The sequence below is a fragment of the Lissotriton vulgaris genome, unplaced genomic scaffold (genome assembly GCF_964263255.1).
Source record: "Lissotriton vulgaris unplaced genomic scaffold, aLisVul1.2 SCAFFOLD_746, whole genome shotgun sequence".
Taxonomy (NCBI): domain Eukaryota; kingdom Metazoa; phylum Chordata; class Amphibia; order Caudata; family Salamandridae; genus Lissotriton; species Lissotriton vulgaris.
This window is the reverse complement of record NW_028253106.1, coordinates 865,849-884,078: the sequence shown is the minus strand read 5'-3', so window position 1 is coordinate 884,078 and position 18,230 is coordinate 865,849. Positions and strand designations below refer to the sequence as shown.

The 18,230-nt window shown below is 43.8% G+C and overlaps 1 protein-coding gene across 1 annotated transcript in view; it reads right to left on the bottom strand.

The window, feature by feature from the left end:
- LOC147661164 (prolow-density lipoprotein receptor-related protein 1-like) overlaps nucleotides 1–18,230 on the bottom strand; it is an 887,002-nt gene that overhangs the window by 27,240 nt on the left and 841,532 nt on the right. The window contains exon 24 of the mRNA XM_086951270.1: nucleotides 11,430–11,613. Within this exon, the coding sequence (XP_086807396.1) occupies nucleotides 11,430–11,613 (184 nt within the window). The remainder of the gene's footprint in view (nucleotides 1–11,429; nucleotides 11,614–18,230) is intronic.

Sequence of the window (18,230 nt, the reverse complement as noted above, 5' to 3'; positions counted from 1 at the left end):
TTGGGGGGGGGTGCTAGGAAGAGGACTAATGATATCACTAGGGAATGGCCAGTTGAGCTTTTTATTGTTTTTTGTTTTTGTGCTTTGCAGGTTTTTCATTACCATGATGAGACAATCCAAGTTCAGAAACGCAATGCCACCACAGACCCCATAGGTTCCGTAAAGGTCACCTTCCACACCATACCCCCCCCCCATTCAAAGCAACTAGATAACGTGATACCCACATATACATGACATGGGTAGAGATACAATGATAGCTGCTTTGTATGTTCCCTCACGATACTGTAATTGGCAGGTTACAGTCCTCAAAAGTACCACCAGACACCACACTGCCTCCTACACCTCTTTGAATGTAGAATAAGAGCACAGATGCAGCCCCATAGTACTAGACCCATCTCAGTTAAGGTGAACACCATACCATTTCAGAATAGCACCAAGTTGTATATCACAACAAACCTCAAGGAAGTGTCGGCAGAGTAGGAGAGAACAAAAAAATAATCTGGCAAATATATGGATAGTGATGAAACAACTTGGATTGAGACAGATGGTTGTTCCCAAGGATATCTGCGTTGGGCCAGATAAGTTATCATCTGCATGCCACAACTATTTAGCCAACCCCATGTACCTGTCTTTGCAGAAAGGCCAATATTGGAGGCCAGTATATGCCAATGGCTGTTGGAACTATGAGAGGTAATTCGCCTTAGGCCAATATTATGAGCTGCACTTTTAATGATAGTGATACCATGCGCAAGTGCTAAATGGGATTAGTATGTGCTCTGCCGCCTTAGGCTAGATATATGTACCAGTCCCAGACCAATGATGAAACTAATGTCTTTTACTTGGTTTCCAAAGGAATGACTTCATTGAGGTTGGAAGGAACCTCAACTGCAATATCAATATAGAATACCGACATGCAAAGGGGCACCTCCGGTCTAATCGACTTCTATTGACAGTGTGGAGAATTGCTATACAGCCAACTACCTTCTGATTGGAGCGGACTATTCTCCTTGGTCCCAATACACCCCAACCTTGGTGGTACCAGCCTCAAACATTACCACACTACGTGACCACCCCCTGAGCCATCCATTCACTTGTTTACACCCTCATCGATGGAAGCAGTCTGCAGAGTATTTTGGAACCACCTCACGAAAGGAAATATCCCAAGAATTCAGACTGTTTAAAGATGCGCAACTTATTTTGAAAGTGTGCTGCCAATTGTCCAAGCAAAGGCAATGGCACAAAATAGCACGCTGGGAACTATTGAACATGATTAATGCTACTGAACAAGGGTTCAATGCGATCAAGGAAGAACTATGAGCTAAGAGAATGCTAGTTATGCAGCACTGTTGTGTGCTAGATCTTCTAACGTCCATGGAGGGAGGGGTGTACGCCAAGGTGGCGACATCATGCTGCACGTTTGTCCCGGCAAATGATGGACAATGGAACTTTAACAGAGGAAATATGAACACTGACCATCCTGCAGAGTATGAGAGACTATGGGTGTGCCCCTTCTGAGTGGTTGTCCTGGTGGCTCGATTGGTTGCCACCATGGGCGTCAGGGCTGTTCAAGGCCCTGTTGCCAATTATTGTGGGACTGCTTTTGATGTAGTGTGTTTTTCAATCAGTGATTGCATGTTGGAAAGGGTAAGCAAGCACCAAGCTAGGAGGAGTGTTCACCGTCCGGTCCATTACCCAGGTGAAGGATGCTGCTGGTAACATTTACTAGTTACTGTCCATTAGTGAGAAGTTAGTTGGTATGTCAACTGGAGGGGGGAATGTAGACATGGAACTTCAAAACACATTTCAGAAGGATGACAACCCCCACCCAGCCTTAGAATAAGCACATGTTATGAAGTATGAGGTCAAGAGTAATTTAAGCCAGTATTGCAGGAAGATAGATAAGGCAGGTCCAAGAACCATTGAGAATAGTAAACACCAGAGGAATCAACTATGTTAAAGGTAATATCCTCTGAAGGGCAAGGTAGTCCAATTAGGGGTAAACACTAGCAGAGAAGCATAGATGACATGCCTTATACAGAAAAGTGTAGTTAAGATTTGTATAGTCGGGGAAACCTCTTAACTTATTTTGCTATAAATTAATGTGTGGGTCCTTTTGAATTTTATATATAAAAGGAGTTGCCTGTGAGCAGCAAATGAGTTCAGTTTTATGGAGTTCACTGTTCTAGCAGCCATATGCAATTAAAACCATATATTGCAATCAGAATTGTGTCCTTTGTTGATCCAAGTTAAAATTTTGTTCTAGGGCAGACACAATGTCCTTGTCTCAGTGTTTGCCGTAGCTGGCAACATACCTTGTTGTCCCAAACCACATATGAACCCTACCTCGGAAACTGAGGCTTATTTACAGATTCTGCTAGAACTAGCATAGCATCTAGAGACAGCAAAGTGGGGGTGTTAAAGCTGCAAAATTCAATGATCTTGGGTCAAATTTTGACTATTTTCACTATTAACTGCTTCACTCCTTTAATTTGTATCTTCTATGTTATAATTCAATGTTGTGTGCACTAGATTTGGTATTTTAAAATAAATATTTCAAAACGCACATTCCATTTCTAGTGAACCTTGAGTGTGTGATTCATTAACAAACAAGGGGTTGGAGTTCCACTGCTGTCCCTGAACTTATATAAAGGGTCTGAATCATTTCAAGAAAACGCTTTCTTCGCAGCATTTGTTTAGTAGGTTGTGTCCAACTGGATTACTAACTAGTTTTGGTGCATTGAACAAAGTCCTTTAACCAGGGGTTAGAAATCCAACCCCTGCATCACCAGTGGAGGGGGCCCAGATTATTACAAGGGGAACTAAGATATAGATTTTTAAATTTTTAAATAACCTAGAACAAGTAAAGCACTATTCAAAATGTTTATTGTGGACTGGCACATAGGCACAATTTTAGGTCAACCCTAATGGAGGTACATTATCCCCCACGGGTTGTTCCTGGCAAATAGTTTACCTAACAGACTTGGTTCCAAAATACTGGCAAAGTTGCTTGTCAGTCCTGCAGCCCCTCAGCTCCTCCGGGCAGGCATATGAGTACCAGGTCTCTAGCCACGTTTTCTACAGGGTATACTCCTCTTTAGTCAGCTGGGCCCTCTTGTAGTTGTGAATCAGTCTTTTTTTCCTGTCACTTTGAAGCATTCTTCTAGCCCTTCACTAAGACCAAGTGGAAAATAGGATTTAGGCATAATAGAGAATAGTGTAGCCGGGTCTACAGAGTCAAAAAAAGCTTTCAGGTTTTATTTAACTATACCCAAGATGCAATGCAGCTTATCTTTATTCATTAGCACATCCTGTAATTTAAGAGTGATTCTTATTTGTAAAAAATGGGCTTTTACCAGGCAAAAGCATTTTTCCATGCCATGTGTCCTTGCAGTGCATTTCAATTACAGACTAACCAGAGTACAACAGTGTTCCTGTCAGAAATAGGTTTGTCAAATGTGGTTGGTGTATAGCAGATAGAGCGGGACCATTATTGGCTAGGATTCTCAAAGATGCCCCACCGGTTGTCCCTATACTATAGGTTAAAATGTGGCCGGTGACACTGTGTGTACACAACTTGACATTAACGAGGCCTTTAGCAAATATTATGACATTTGATATGGTAGGCCTAAAGCTGTAGGGACAGAGAATTTGGACGCCTTTTTTCACGGGCTGCAACTCCAATTATTGCAGGCGCACAAGGATGAGCTCCGGCTCCCGGTGACTGATGGAAATCAAAAAAGCGATACATAGCTAGCCCAGAAATCAAAAATCGCCTGGCGGAGACGGGTAGCCTGTGGAATTTTATGCAATGTTCGCTGATTTATTGGTACCTCACTTGCAAAGGCTATATTATTCATCCTTAAGAGGCCGGCACCCTGCCGCTTACCACACTGCAGGCTGAAGTTATTTCACTGTTAAACCCTGGGCAGGACAGCACAGACATAGCAGGGTACAAGCCCCTCGTTACTAAATGTTGATTACAAGATACAAAGTAAAATACTGGCGACCCGGATTTGTCAACACATACCGCAATTAATACACATCAATCAGTGTGGGTTTGTTCCGGGCAGGAGTACTGCCCTGAATATTAGGCATTTGCACCAGGTGATGGCTCATACCACCCAGTGAGTTGATGCTGTGGGGTGTATCTCAGACTTGAGACAAGCTTTTGATTCCATCTAATGGGAATATATGTTCTATGCACTGGCACAGTATGGTATCCCTGATGAAGTCATAAAGTGGGTGTTACTACTATATACAGAAGCAACGGCCAAGGCGAGAACGGGTAGGCACATCTCGAAGCACTATGGGGTTGCAAGGGGCACCAGGCAGGGGCGCCCGTTGTCGCCTCTGCTGTTCATCCTGGCACTAGAGCCCCTAATGCTGAAGTTGTGCACTACTGCAGGTCATAGGGAGATAAAGTTGGGCCCCACGACGCATATTGTCTGCTTATGCAGACGATAGAATACTGTATCTCAGGGACCTGGATGCTGCTTGATAGCCATTACATTTGATTTTTGCTGCATTCCAGAGGTTGTCTAAACCGTCGATAAATGAAAATAAATCCTATGTCTATTATTTTGCGGACTCAACACGAACTGGAACGATGGGGTTCGGAAACTGGTCGTTCCACATAGCACATGACACTCAAATATCTAGGAATTAATATATACAGAGATACGATGGATCTCCTGGAGGGTAACCTGAATAGGGCTATCACCTCGCTTAGATCCCAAATAAGGTTCTGGATCACTTTACCTATAACTGTGGCAGAAAAAGTAGCAATAACAAAAATGGTGGTGCTCCCTAGATTGTTGTATTTTTTTTACCAACTTGCCTGTAATGATACCTGCGAAGACTTTTTTGGTGCTCACCACTATGCTGATTGAGCTGATATGGGGCAAGGGCAGGAGACTGATAGGGATTACAAAACTATCTAGATACTAAACACGGGGGAATGGGGGTTCCGGATCTGAAGGCCTACTGCTACGTGAGTCAGCTGCAATGGCTGGCATATTGGCTGGCAGGGTGGAATTTGCAGGAGATAGAGATGCTCATCTACAGCGGCAGAGGGGCGCAGTACATACACTCATGTTGCCCAATAGTAAGATCCCACCGTATGCACCACACCTTTTAAAAACTGCAATGTTATACTGGAGGCATTCTCTACGATACACCAAGGCGGTGCCCCCATATGCCCCTACCATACCCCTGCTAGGGATCCCCACACCCGTAGGCAGAATTACAATGCAAAGGTTAGAGTTATAGGAAGAGGTGGGCGTGTCCGCAGTGGGTGATTTTTTTTAAGGAGGGTACTATGATGCCGCATGATGGATTCATGCAGGAGCATGGAGTGCCGAATGCGTTGTTTCTTCTACATGCCAGTTTGTCGCATTACATACGCACTACATGGGCGCCCGAAGGGGTGGAACCGGCCACGAATGCACTGGTCACAATGCAACATTTATTGGGTAACGGAGGACACCTTACGAGGTGGTTATATAGGGGCATTTGCACAGTAGCAGCAGTACCCCTAGGGGGGCAAGTGGGAAACGGATATAGGAAGGGAGTTTAGTGATAAGAGAATGGGATAAATTGGTGGAATACCCCAGGAAAGTGTTGCGAAACCCGAAATTTTAATTTATTCAACTTATGCTATTACATAGAGCCTATTTGACGCTGTGCAAGCTGAAGACCATGTAACCCGATGCTTCTGATGTATGCCCGCGTTGCCAATTACACGAAGCAGATTTGATACATCCTGTGGAATTGTCCACGACTACAACAGTACTGGGGGGCAGTCTGTGAGATTTTGTCGGAGATAGCACCAGTGCGGAATAATGATAGCTTGGAATACTGTCTGCTGGGATTGGGTCCTAAAGGGAAGAAGGGTAGTCCGGTAACTAAGTTTAATAACTTGGCGCTAATACTGGCTAAACGAAACATTACAATGAAATGGAAGGCGACTCGGCCATCAGCATTAAAAACCTGGTATGATGAGTTATTGAAATGGGGCAGGGCAGTGGGGGTGGAATTGAAATGGGAAGAACAATGCGTACTGCGTAAGACATCCATATCAATGGACTGGAACTTGCTGATGGAGGAACTTGAAGCCTGGGACATAACAGAATACTGTACCTAATGTATATTCTAGGGAGGCCTGTACCAAGTTGTTGAACGGTGGGGCTGGAGCTCTGGGCCTTGGACAAGGGAGGTTGCTGTAGACCGACTGGACACTGTCTGTATGTGCCAAAATGTAAACGGGTAGTAATGGACTGCGAATCTGATATTGTAATTTTTTCATATTGAGCCTCGGGGGTAGGTTTTGATGTTTTTTCTTGTTTTAGATTCTCATTTACCGATGGTATTGAATGCTGTGATTACTGGGTATGACAACATACCTCAGGATGGGAAATACTAGAACTGCATGTACTCTGATATGGATGTGAAGGTATGCTTCCCCTTATAATATAACCAAAATGTGTAATAGAAATGTTGGGTGTGTTCCTGTAAAACAACTTTTACATTGGGATTAATATTGTGTAATTTATTACTGCCATATTGGCTCTTGCTCCAATGTGACGGGCAATGTGACTTGTTCCACCCAACAATGTATAATGGCATAACCTAATAAAAATAGGTTTTAAAAAAATGTGGTTGGTGTAAATACACACAGCTGACATATGACATTTAAATTTCCATGCCCTTGTTATATGGCCGTTGTGGTCATTGTCGACATTGCTAAGTTAGCATGACCTCACATGATGCTGCTTTTGAGCACGTTAGTAGAGGACTTTATTTTGCCAGACTTGGTCTGTGCCGTTCACATGAGAACGGTCTGCTTTCTGCGTTCTCTGCCCGTTCCTAGAGTTTAGTCTGAACACTATGTGCAAGGTTGATAAACAATGCCCCTTGTTATTGTGGTCAATCCCTAGCACCTAGACAAAACATGCTAACACAGCTGCACTGCTGGAAACTTATGCTTTGATATTACGGGGATGCATAGTGTTGAAACACACACTTGGAGAGGGACCTTTCAAGGTAGAAGAGATATGCTGCTCTAAGATTTAAAACTTCCATCTAGGCATTAAGGTATGGGGTCTGCTTACAAAGCCCAGAGATCTTTATTTATATAACAGTAATGGGAGGGTGGTTAGGCCTTATAGTCCTTTTCCCACTGTCTGTAAAGGATGACATCCCCTTTACATTCTATGGAATTGTAACTATGCTAACTGTTTTAGGTTTATACATTGCACTGCTGGTAGTGGCTCCTATACTGCATTATAGAGCACAATAGTTAAAATAAACATTTTGAACTATAACCGTGACTGACAATTTTTATTTTGGACAAGTACAAGTGAGTGAGCAAAAGGGTAGGTCTTGCTACCGCGATTCCTGAGAGAGTAGGCTGTGTTGTGTTCTGGGTTGTCTGATCATTTGTAGCTTCGTGATTATGTAGGAGAACAAATGAGACACTATATCTAGTCTGTTTTGGGGTTTTGCGTACTAAGGTGGTAGGAAGGTACAACCCCTGTACATGAGGTCCTGTTTCCCTGCGCATAGTTATGTGTATATGCAGAATCCCCACAACACCCTACATGCACTTTAGGCAGAATAGGTAGCGCCAATGTGCAGCATGGGTTTTAGAGGAGACGCACAAGCACTTCAATATTATTTAGTATTTCACAGTGGTAAAGCGCACAGTCCTAAATTCAGAGTAAATAGGGCATGGACTAAGGTGAAAATCTGGAATGACCAAGAAAAAGCAAACTTGCTACAGTAACACTCTTACAGCAGGCTCAGAAGGATTTGAACGTTTGAACATTCGACTGGAACATGGTAATAAAGGACTTTCCTATCAGTATGTAGGATGAATTTGTTATGAAACAAAGCCCACACGAAAATCCAGAGACAAGGCACTAGTCTTAGCACGTCATGTAATATTACAGAAATGTTATTGAATGGTCATGATTGCTGTGATTTCTGTTCAAAGCTTTTTCCCACTATTCCAGCCATTTTTCAAACATTTTTTGTTAACATCTTTTCTCATTTTGTTTTCTTCATCTGCATTAGGTCTTGTTCTACTTTAAGTATTTGGTTATTATATTTTATATTTGCTTATTACAAAAAGAAAAAGGTTCGAACTGAAAAAGGGGCAAGATCAGACTACCAAGCTAAAATTTAAAATGTATCATTGGACTACGGGTGGAGTTTGCCAGCATACCCAAACTCTGGTCTCATTTTAAATGCAAACAGTTTAGTTACAAAACATAAAACCGGTGGAAGACTAGTTTGAGTGCAGACAGGTGGGTCTGTAAGTGTGTTGCCTATAGAACATCCTGGAATTTCATGACATGTCAGTAACATTAAGAAAATCCTATGTTTTGAAGCATTTAAAAGGAGTCCATACATCTCACATCTGGTTATCAGAGTAAAAAACTGATTTGCGATAAACAAAAGGTTTTTGTATGAAGTAATGATTTAGTTATTTGCTAATGTGATTTGCTGCAATCCGTTTCATTTGTAATGCACTTAGAATTAGGAAATAACTAGATATTTAAGAGTAGTCTGTATTGTGATCTCTGTTCAGGACTAATTTTTGTGGTCTAGCTTTCTGGCTAATGTAAGAATATTTTGATGCACTTCATGACAATGTTTTTATACTGTAAATATAGTCTATCAGCACTGTGCTTTTATTTGTTTTAATTGTAAATCATTGTTTTTATTTGAATTACAGTTTTATGGTGATTTTCCGAATAAAAGTCAGATTGGGTTATTTAATTCACTCCATAAAAAAAAGGAATTTTATTCCTTTGTCCCACACCAAGAGAAGCATAGACACTTGATAATCTTGAATATATTTATCTCAATTGTGATCAACTAGAAATTCCTCCAATGAAATGCTCAAGATGTGATCACGTCAATGAGGAGGTGGGAAAAGGAAACAAGGAGGTGGTGTGCTTCAAGGTGTGGGGGTACAAAAGAGTGTGCCCAATACTCTTGATAGTAACGTTTCAGATAATTAAACAGCTGTACATTGTGTTTACAGCACTTGAAAACACGAATTTTTTCATCTAAAGTTGGCTGCCCCCCCTAAAAAAAAAAACGAACAGCTGCCTTCAATCTTCTCGAATGACCTGCTGTCCTTGGCAGACAATTAACTCCTATAGATTACATTCCTCTTAAACTCAATTTATGCCAGAGAAGAGCTTGGATCTTGATACTGCCACCATCGGTGGATTAATACCACTCAGTCGTGCCCCAAACAAAGCATATAAAAATCAGAGCCGCCCCTCAGAACCCTGGTTTGATGACAAACTTAGGGTACAAAAATAAACCTGTGGTAGACTGTTAACAAAATGGCATACTAACTACGATCTCTTAGTTAAAGGCTCATACAAACTGGCCAAATCAGTCTACAAGGAAATTATGAAAGCAAAATCGAGCTATTTTACACAAAAAATAGCAGTCTTCCTTAAACTCCAAGGAACTTTTTGATGTGGTAAAACGAGGTCCCTAATCCCAAAAACATCTGTGGCCAAATGTTCTTTAATGCTCTAACCTCGTTCTTGAGGACCAAGGTTGAAGCTATCTACATGACGCTCTCTTCCAGTTCTTCATTCATCTCTCCTCTGGAATAGCAGGACACCTGAGCCATGCAGGAATTAAGCACAACTATTCCTTCCAATAACATGCCCCGGCAAGAAAATTGTTTAGTCCCTCTCCCTAGGGGGTCCAATTGGATCCTCCCATCGGACAGTGCTGTTTTCAACTCCTTTTCCTCTATAGCATCTGTTCAGTCCTTAGTCACTTGCCCCATATCCCCACAGGAATTCTTCACCTTGCTTCTGAAACTGTATCCAAGTACCTTACAGACATCTTTAATCTGATGTTTGAGATTGGCTACCTTCTGAAAGAATGGAAAAGAGCATTCATCCACCCTCAAAGAAACTGACCTTGGATCCCAATGATTTGACTAATTACTGACCCATCTCTCACCTTACCTTCCCAGCGAAGATTTTAGAGAAGGCCATTATAGCCTATTAATATTGCATTCCTTGCTTTTACCTGCAAAGGTCTTCTGGATGACAACTAACATGGCTTCAGGAGCCAAAATAGCACTGAATTTGCCTTTTATTGGTGCCTCTGAAGAAATTAGACAAACCCTGGATGTAGGTGGGAATGCTGCTCTAGTTTTATTACATCTCTCAGCATCATTCGACATGGTCAACTTATTGACAATCTGTCCTCTCAAGTTAACATGGGTGAAGGCTCTACAGCTTCTGAAATCCTTCCTCTCAGAGCAAGAGCAGTTTGTCGCCCTGGATGAGTCAAACTCTCCCTCTTTCTCTACCAGGTGGGGTCCTGCAAGGCTCTTTGTTGAGCCCTACTCTCTTCAATCTTTACTTGACCCTCTTGGGCGAGCTGATTAGATCTTTTGGATTTGCAGTAGTGTCCTATGCTTAGGAGACCGGCCAGTAATCTTGCCATCACTGCCTCCAGATTCCATAACTGCATGCTGCAGATTGGGAGCTAGATGCTCTAACTATCTCAACCTGAACTCGGGTAAAACAGAGGTGTTACTGTTTGGCAGGAATAAGTCTTTTTGGTCTCACTGATGGTGGGGACAGGATATTGAAGCACCCCCCCCCCCCCCCACCCCCCTGTCTCCAAGGCCAATAAGCCTAAAGGCTCTCTTTGATAGTATTGATATGCCCATCAAAAGAAAGCTTACTATCACTTCTTCGTCTTTCTTCATGCTTAGGAAACTAATGAAAATTCTTCCGTTCATCCTGTGCGATCTACAGAAAAATGAAGTCTCCACTCATTTTCAAAATAGATCGTAATGCCTTGTTTCCCATCAAGAAAAGAGGACTACAAAAACTACAAATTCTAAAGAATGCTTTGGCACGACTACACCTAGCAATTCTCAAGTTACAATCTGTCTACCAGGGCCTTTCCATCTACACTGGCTTCCCATTAAAAAGTGAACAGATTTCAAGGCCCTATGCATCACCTTTAATGCGCTGCACGATGTGGGGCCTAAGTATCTGAAACAACGTTTCCAATGGTACACCCCAGTAGAACACTTAGATAGTTGTCCGCTCGAAATGTAGTAGTACCCAAAGGCAAAAGATCTAACCAGGGGCAGGAGCTGCTTCACTTGTACTGCTAAGCTGTGGAACTCTATGCCCCCACTTTTTAAGAAAAAAACAGAACTGTACTCTTGTTCTTCTCTCATCGCTGAAGTGGTCTGTTTTGGACTGTGATCTGTTTCCAGAGCTATAGCGCCTAAAGTTCCCAGGGTAGTAGAGCATTCTATAAGTCATTTCATTTAACACTTAGTAGTAAGATATGTACTGTAGCTATAATGTTCTGAAATCATTCAAATGCAACTTATCTGGCACACAGTCTTTACTTTGACTTACCCACTGAGCGGCTGCAGGAACAGTGACCGAGGCTGGTCGAGCTCCTCATCTAGAACCACTGTGTATTCAAGGACTCCCTTCCAGATTGCATTCATCTGGGTAGCCAGTATCGCTCCTGCTGTGCCATCAGTCCAGTACAGATTTCTCCCAATCCAATCCACAGCTAGACAGTCCGACTTAATGCCTAAAATACAATGAACCCTCTCAGTTGGAAGCATAGATAGACTTAGCTCTTCAATCTTTGAAAGTTTAGTGCTTGTGAAAACAATTGTTATGCAGCACAATTTTCTGTCTAGTCCATTAACACATGAGAACTCCTGTTAAATTAACAGAATATTGCATTCCTCAATCAGATCAGGGCCGTAGCACAGGGTAGCCTGGAGATCACACAGGGTAGCCTGGAGATCACACTGGGCAGCCTGGAGATCACACTGGGCAGCCTGGAGATCACACTGGGCAGCCTGGAGATCACACAGGGCAGCGTAGAGCTCCCACAGGGTAGCCTAGAGCTCCCACAGGGTAGCCTAGAGCTCCCACAGGGTAGCCTAGAGCTCCCACAGGGTAGCCTAGAGCTCCCACAGGGTAGCCTAGAGCTCCCACAGGGTAGCCTAGAGCTCCCACAGGGTAGCCTAGAGCTCCCACAGGGTAGCCTAGAGCTCCCACAGGGTAGCCTAGAGCTCCCACAGGGTAGCCTAGAGCTCCCACAGGGTAGCCTAGAGCTCCCACAGGGTAGCCTAGAGCTCGCACAGGGTAGCCTAGAGCTCGCACAGGGTAGCCTAGAGCTCGCACAGGGTAGCCTAGAGCTCGCACAGGGTAGCCTAGAGCTCGCACAGGATAGCCTAGAGCTCGCACAGGGTAGCCTAGAGCTCGCACAGGGTAGCCTAGAGCTCGCACAGGGTAGCCTAGAGCTCGCACAGGGTAGCCTAGAGCTCGCACAGGGTAGCCTAGAGCTCGCACAGGGTAACCTGGTGATTGTACAGGTTATCCAGGAGCATGGACAGGTCAGCCTGGAGTTTGCAGAGTTTATCTAGGAACTTGCCTGGATTAGCTGGGAGTGTGCACAGGCCCGCCAGGGGTGTGCACAGGCCCGCCAGGGGTGTGCACAGGCCCACCAGGGGTGTGCACAGGCCAGCCAGGGGTGTGCACAGGCCAGCCAGGGGTGTGCACAGGTCAGCCAGGGGTGTGCACAGGTCAGCCAGGGGTGTGCACAGGTCAGCCAGGGGTGTGCACAGGTCAGCCAGGGGTGTGCACAGGTCAGCCAGGGGTGTGCACAGGTCAGCCTGGAGAACGCACGTTAGCTTGGTTAGCCTGGAGGTTCCACAGGTTATCCAGGAGGTTCCACAGGTTATCCAGGAGGTTCCACAGGTTATCCAGGAGGTTCCACAGGTTATCCAGGAGGTTCCACAGGTTATCCAGGAGGTTCCACGGGTTAACCTGCAGCTTGCACTGCTGCTGCAGTCTTTCTCTGGCTCAGGTCACACTAGCTCTACAGTGCGACGTCTTTCTCCGAGTCAAACATGTAATTTGCAGTTCGCTGCGTGCCTCCCTTCACATATGCAAGATGTGAACTGTGCAACGCAGATTACAAAGTGCATATAATATAAATAGGTCAGTGGGTTACTGCTTTTAAAAGACACATCCTTTGTTTAAGTTAAAATCCTATTATAGAACAATGAACTAATAACTATCAAAGGTTTAAATGCACACTGCAAAGTTTAGATTAGAGCATAGATTAATGTTGCAAAAAGTTTATTTGGGTAGCAATCAATTCTTGTCAGTAAAGAGAATCCCCAACCATGGTGCTCCGTTTTCAGTTCTGAGTTTGTGCTTCTCCAGACCAAGAACTCCTCAACTACATTGCCTACTAGTATGGATAACATGTCACTCCAACACCTTGTAAACCTCTGATAAGTAACGTTTCTGATTCACTGATTTACAAAAGTATGATTGATTGTCTGTGCAATGAGTGTGATGAACTCTGACACCCTACACCGATAGGAGTGGCACTATAACTTATTAAATGCATGTACGTGAGAGAGGGGTTATGGAGACTTGGGCACTGTTAAAATGTGGTGCGGAAGAAACCCATGATGCGGTGGTCATTTGGGGGCACCTACCACCATTGTCGCACCGGGCACCAACAGTGTTAAAGCAGGCCCGATTACATAGTTAAAAGTGCAATTAATGACTGTGTTCAAACCTTCATCAGGTGTTATTGAAGCACAGCCAGAGATGTGTTTTACTGTTTTGCTTTGTTTTTTTTCTCATTGAAGCAACCAATGTGATTGTTTACAGGTTGACACTTCTAGGCAGCATCTACCTATTTAGAGAGCCACAGCAGCCCTGTCAAATACCACGCAAAATGGATTAGACTAACACATTTCAATTTGTTTTTATTTAAAAACAACGTTTTATTAAGTTTACATAATATCGTAAGTCCACAATACATCACAATATCTATTGATACATTACAGATGCCCAGTGTGCAAAGAACGAGTGTATAGGGTATTATCAACCTCCATGTGTGTGACCATAGGAAAGATACATCCATGTAACAGCGTAACAGCCACTTTACCATGCGCCCGACAATCCCAAACTATCAGGTGCTCCGTTCTGTTATGTCATTTAACATTATTTACCATTTTGGCAGAGATTATAACATTGCACATCACTTCAACTAATAAACCAACTCCCTTCATAAACAATCCCACCCCCCTCCCGCTAGTCCCATAAACCTTTACTATGTCGGCTCTTTTAATCTGGTCCCGTTGTGGCTTATTACAATAGATCTTTACAATGAACACGCAACTCGTTCCAATCCGTTCGGGTTAAGGCGCTGACCTATGCACCTTATTGTGTGCTAGATATGGCAGCATTGAGATCTATGTCCAAAGCTTTACATGTTTCCATCAGCATCCCAGTTGATCGCTATCGGAGTTTTCCGCAGACCTCCTGCCTCCTCCCTTCTTATTACTGCGCCCTCTGCTCCGCCCCAGCGGATTAATTCACTATGCCATATATATTCATTTGGTGGTGTCTTTTTTCCATCTCATAGTGATGGCTCGAATTGCTAAGAGAAGTGCCAGGTTTACAAATCGGTATAGTACTTTTTATTTGGCTGCATTTTTCCGCAAGCCTAGGATACATACCTCTGTAGTGTTGTGTTTCTCCTGGTGCATTATCTCACATGTAAAACACCTAGAGTTCCAGAATCTTCGTATGCGTGGACGCACCCATATCATGTGCATGAAGTCAGCACCTTCTAGTTGGCACTTGGGGCAGTGGTGCTGTGTCTGTGGGAACATTTGGTCTAATTTGAGAGGAGTAAGATAAGCTCTGTGTAGGATAATGGTTTGAAAGAATTTGAATTTTGCATTTCGATATTTTTTGGGATGTTCTACAATTCTTGCACATTCTTTGTCTCCTAGAGCCCTCCCTGTGTCCCATGCCCAAGTATTATGCAATTAGGTTAGATCTAACTTTGTGTGTGAACGAATCCCCACATACAACCATTTGATGAGATTTCTACCTCTGCCCATATAGTAGAGGGTTTTGACTAGTTCGTGTGTAGGGAGCTCCCACCTCTGGGGGGCCCACTGGGCTTTGATGTATTGTGACAATGCAGCATGTAGTAAAAATAGTTGGGCTGGTGCTCCAGTCTCCCTAACAAAATTGTGATCTAAGAGCATCCACTCATTAAACAAGTCTGCCATTGTGCTGATCCCTTTGTCTAACGAGGGCGTTATCCTAGGTTTTGTTATTTGTCAACCCACCAGCGGTATTCCCAATAAAGGGATATTGCCAGCATACGCAGGGGGCGCGCCTGTATATTTTAATGCTGCCCTATCTATATCCTGGTCCGTGAATCTCATCTCCTGCAAACTACAACCCACAGTCCAAAAGGACAACCATTGCAATTGGCAAACGTAATAGTACGCCCTAAGGTCGGGTACACCCAACCTCCCTCCATTTGTGCTGAGCTGTAATTTTTTTCGATCGATTCGCCTTCGACCAGATCCCCATATTAGATCAATTAACATTGTATACATTAATTTAAATGTGGTGTATGGTATCAGAATTGGCAGGTTCATGAAATAATAAAGCAGTCGTGGAAGGACCACCATTTTTGTTATGGCCGCTCTACCCGCGAATGATAACGGTAAAGTAGTCCAGAAGGCAATACTAGAGTGTAGAGCTCGTATTGCTCTGTGAAGATTACCCTCCAACATGTCTGCATGTGTCTGATAAACTTGGATACCCAAGTATTTTAACAGGTGTTGTGCAACCCTAAACGTTGTAGCGCTGAATGTAATTTCTGTGGGGTTCGCACACTCAAAAAATAAAATACATGCAATTTCACTGGGCTTATGGCAAGGCCCGAAAGTTGCTTAAAGTGGTCGAACACCTCGGCGAGAGGGTCCAGAGTAGATCAGAGATCGTGAAGATACAGGATAATATTGTCAGCATAAGCAGAGAATAAGTGTGTAGTGTTCCCTATCTTTATACCCATGTCCCAGAGTTCTGTACGCACTTTAAGCGCCAGAGGTTCAAGGGCCAATATAAAGATATGTGGTGACAACGGGCAGCCCTGCCTCGTCCCTCTGTGTATCAGATATTCTGCTGAGATGTCTACCTGTACGATCTCAGGCCATAGGGGGCATCATACAATAGATGGAGCCATTTTATGTAATTCTCCGGTATGCCAAATTCCACTAGCACCGGAACATGTAGTCCCAATTATTAGTGCCAAACGCTTGACACATATCGAATGAAATACACCCCGCGTATTCATAACGTCTTGGAGCCTCAGTCATATGGTGGTGTAATTTCCTGGTGTTTAATGACGTACTGCGAGCAGACAAAAAGCCAGTCTGGTCTATATGGATCAGTTTATGCAGGATTGGCAATAGTCTGTTAGCTAGCACCTTACTAAGTATTTTATATTCTGTTGCCAGTAATGGCAACGGGCAGTAGCTGGCCATATCAGTGGGATCTCTTCCTCGTTTCAGGAGTGACATCACTAATGCCTGCGCCGTAGTGAGGGGTAAGGTGCCCTTATCCAGTGCTGCGTTATATAAAATCTCCAATTGGGGCACAAGGGAATCTGCGTATAAGCTATAAAATTCAGCCGACAAGCAGTCTAAACCAGGAGTTTTGTTTCGTGGGAGACCTTTCATGGCAGTCCTGATCTTGGATTTAGTGATGGGTCCTATTAATTTCTTCTGGGCTTCTGCAGAGAGTCAGGGGTACAGTAAATTTGATAAAAATGCGTCCTTTTGTGTGTCTACTCTGCCTGTGGGTGCGCCACAGAGTGACACAAAGTATTGGCGCGAGCACATTTTAATGTCTCGATTAAGGACTTGATCCCCTTCTAGGGTATTTATCTCATTAATTATGACAGTGGAGGGGGGTCGCCCCATAGTAGTTTGGCCCACAACATCCCAGACTTATCCACCTCAGCGCACCGCAGCTGTGTGCATTTTTGGTGATCAATAACACGAAGGGTTTCCAATATTTCCACATGTCTGATTCTGGCTTCTAGCAATGAGGCTCATTTGTCAACATCACTGGCAGCTTCCTGCTCTAACCTATCCAGTTTTTGTTCAATATCAATAACGGACTTCTATACTTACTGCCGCGCACCCAGTGTCGCACGGATAGCCTTCCCGCGGATGGCCACCTTGAAAGCATCCCATTCCACCAATCTGTCCGATGCTGTATTACTATTTTCTGCAAAATAGTGTTGAATAGGGTCAGACATGGTAGCTTGAAACACTGAGTCCTCCAACAACTGTGGCCATAGTCTCCAGGCGGTTACCGGGGTGGGTATCCTGCCCCAGGAGATCACTATTTCCAGTGGGTTGTGGTCCGAAAAGGTCTTTGCTAAGTATGTAGCATGCACCACCTGCATTGCAATCCAGTTTGAGCAATATATTCGGTCTACTCTCGTATGAAGCATGTGGACCAGAGAATAGAAAAAACACTCTTCGTGTTGGGTGTCGCATCCACCACATGTCGCACACCTCCCATCCCTCTGCTCACCCACATAATGCCTTCGCTTGTTGGAATACTCCTACACCATTAATAGGGGGGTGAGATCTGTCCAGTCACATCCATTACCGTATTGCAATCAACATCTATAATCCATGGATGCGCTTCCCAACCCGTCAATGCCATAATCAGTGTGCTCAGGAATTTCTCTTGCTCATAATTTGGTGTATAAATAGTACCCAGCACAACATGCTGCCCCATCTAGGGTACCTTGTACAAAAACATATCTCCCCTGCTTGTCCACACTTTGCGCTAAGGATGTAAAAGGCACCCCGTGTCGAACCCAGATTGTGGCTCCCCTTGCAAACCCTGAACATGTGGTGGAGAAAATCTGACCTCTCCATTTCTTGCTGAGCTGAACTACTTCCTTTTCCACCATGTGGGTTTCCTGCACTACTTCCTTTTCCACCATGTAGGTTTCCTGCAGATATACTATCTGTGCCTTGCGTCGCAGCAGCTGTGCGTAAATCCTGTGTTGCTTCTGCACAGAGCCCATACCTAGAACATTTCATGTTACTATTGTATATGTGTTAGGAGCATTCATTGCAATATGAGGCCTGGTGCCTGGCGGCTGACATAGCATGTGTATCATAGAGCCTATCCGATGTAGCACTTGTAATAGGACTGTTTCCCTTTCTTAAACTTCACAACACTCGGTCCGGCCTAAGAACAATACCGGGCAATACAACTGAACATAACAGAAACAACTTTGTTACATCTGTTAATTGCTTTCGCAATTTGGACGGCATT